At 65.8% G+C, this 1434-nt stretch overlaps 1 protein-coding gene across 1 annotated transcript in view; it reads right to left on the reverse strand.

Moving 5' to 3' along the window:
- Positions 1-1434, reverse strand: part of SLC4A2 (solute carrier family 4 (anion exchanger), member 2) — a 21997-nt gene that overhangs the window by 2119 nt on the left and 18444 nt on the right. Inside the window, exons 14-16 of the mRNA XM_014957993.1 lie at positions 1246-1419; positions 444-697; positions 85-254 (exon numbers count right to left, since the gene is read on the reverse strand). Of these exons, the coding sequence (XP_014813479.1) occupies positions 85-254; positions 444-697; positions 1246-1419 (598 nt within the window). The remainder of the gene's footprint in view (positions 1-84; positions 255-443; positions 698-1245; positions 1420-1434) is intronic.

Below are 1434 nucleotides of genomic sequence, written 5' to 3' on the forward strand. Positions count from 1 at the left end.
CCCCAAAAACGGCTTTGCCAGCATTTATCCCGCAGATGCCCCCGGTGCCCCAGAGAAGGGTCCCACCCCCAGGGACCCCCCCACCTTTTTGACGTAGGGGACGTCGGGGTGGTGCTTGGGGGGCATCAGCAGCAGCTGCAGGCGCTCGTAGAACTGGATGCCGTTGAGGGAGGTGACCCCCATGTAGAGGAAGATGCCAAAGAGCACGGCCAGCGGGATCTCCCGCAGCAGCTTCCCGATGACGATGGACAGGCCTGGGACACAGCGGGGGTCACCCAGGGACCCTCCCCCCTGCCCGGTCACCCCCCCACGCTTGGGGAGGGTCCTGCGTCACTGGTGCCCCCCGGGACAGGCTGGAGACACCAAAGTGGCCAGTGCTCCCCAGCCCTTGTGGGCACGGGAAGGGGGGAGCGGGGCTGGGGGGGACCCACGGCGGGACCTACCGACGAGCACGGCCACCAGCAGCCCCGTGACCCGCTGCTCCTTCACCTCCTGGATCTTGGGCTTGTCCCCGGGCGCCACGGCCTTGCTCATGACGGTGAGGGCGTTGGCGTGGGTGACGGAGCGCACGGTGGCCGCCGCCAGCCAGGGCAGCCCGAAGAGCGCGAAGAAGCCGCCCATGGCCACGATGAGCAGGAGGTCGAGGTGGAACCCGGAGCCCTTCCGCAGCATCCGCTCCTTCTTGCTGATGATCAGCCTGGGCACAAGGGCACACCGTCGGGCACGGCACGGCACGGCTCAGCCTGGCACGGCACTGCGTGGCACAGCTTGGCATGGCATGCCTTGGCACAGCACTGCAAAGCCTGGCATGGCACAGCATGGCACGGCACAGCTTGGTATGGCTCTACAAAGCTCAGCACGGCACAGCTCGGCACAGCATGGCACGGCATTCTTGGCACAGCTCATCAAAACACAGCACAGCTCAGCTTGGCACGGCTCAGCATGGCATGGCATGACACAGCTTGGCACAGCTCAGCAAAGTATGGCAGAGTTCAGCACGGCACAGCAAAGCTTGGCATAGCTTGGCACAGCACAGCTCTGCCTGGCACGGCACAGCATGTCTCAGCATGGCACAGCAAAGCTTGGCATGGCTTGGCACGGCACACAAAGCCTGGCATGGCAGGGCATGCACAGCTCGGCATGGCACACAAATCCTGGCATGGCACGGCTCGGTACGGTACAGCACAGCTTGGCACAGCCCGGCTCAGCCCCTCCATGCCCCCGTCCCATCCCCGCGGGGCTCACGTGGTGATCTGGGTCTCCATGAAGATGAGGATGAAGACGAGGACGGCGGGGAGGCCGCTGGCCACCATCATCCAGATGGGGAAGTCGCTCCTCTCGCCCAGGGGGTTGATCACCCAGCCCCGCTTCTCGGGGGCCGTCACCGAGAACCCGCTGGGCACGCTAAGCTTCTGCGGGGGGGGGGGCAGAAAG

This window comes from Calidris pugnax, unplaced genomic scaffold, assembly GCF_001431845.1.
Source record: "Calidris pugnax isolate Ruff unplaced genomic scaffold, ASM143184v1 scaffold388, whole genome shotgun sequence".
Lineage (NCBI taxonomy): Eukaryota > Metazoa > Chordata > Aves > Charadriiformes > Scolopacidae > Calidris > Calidris pugnax.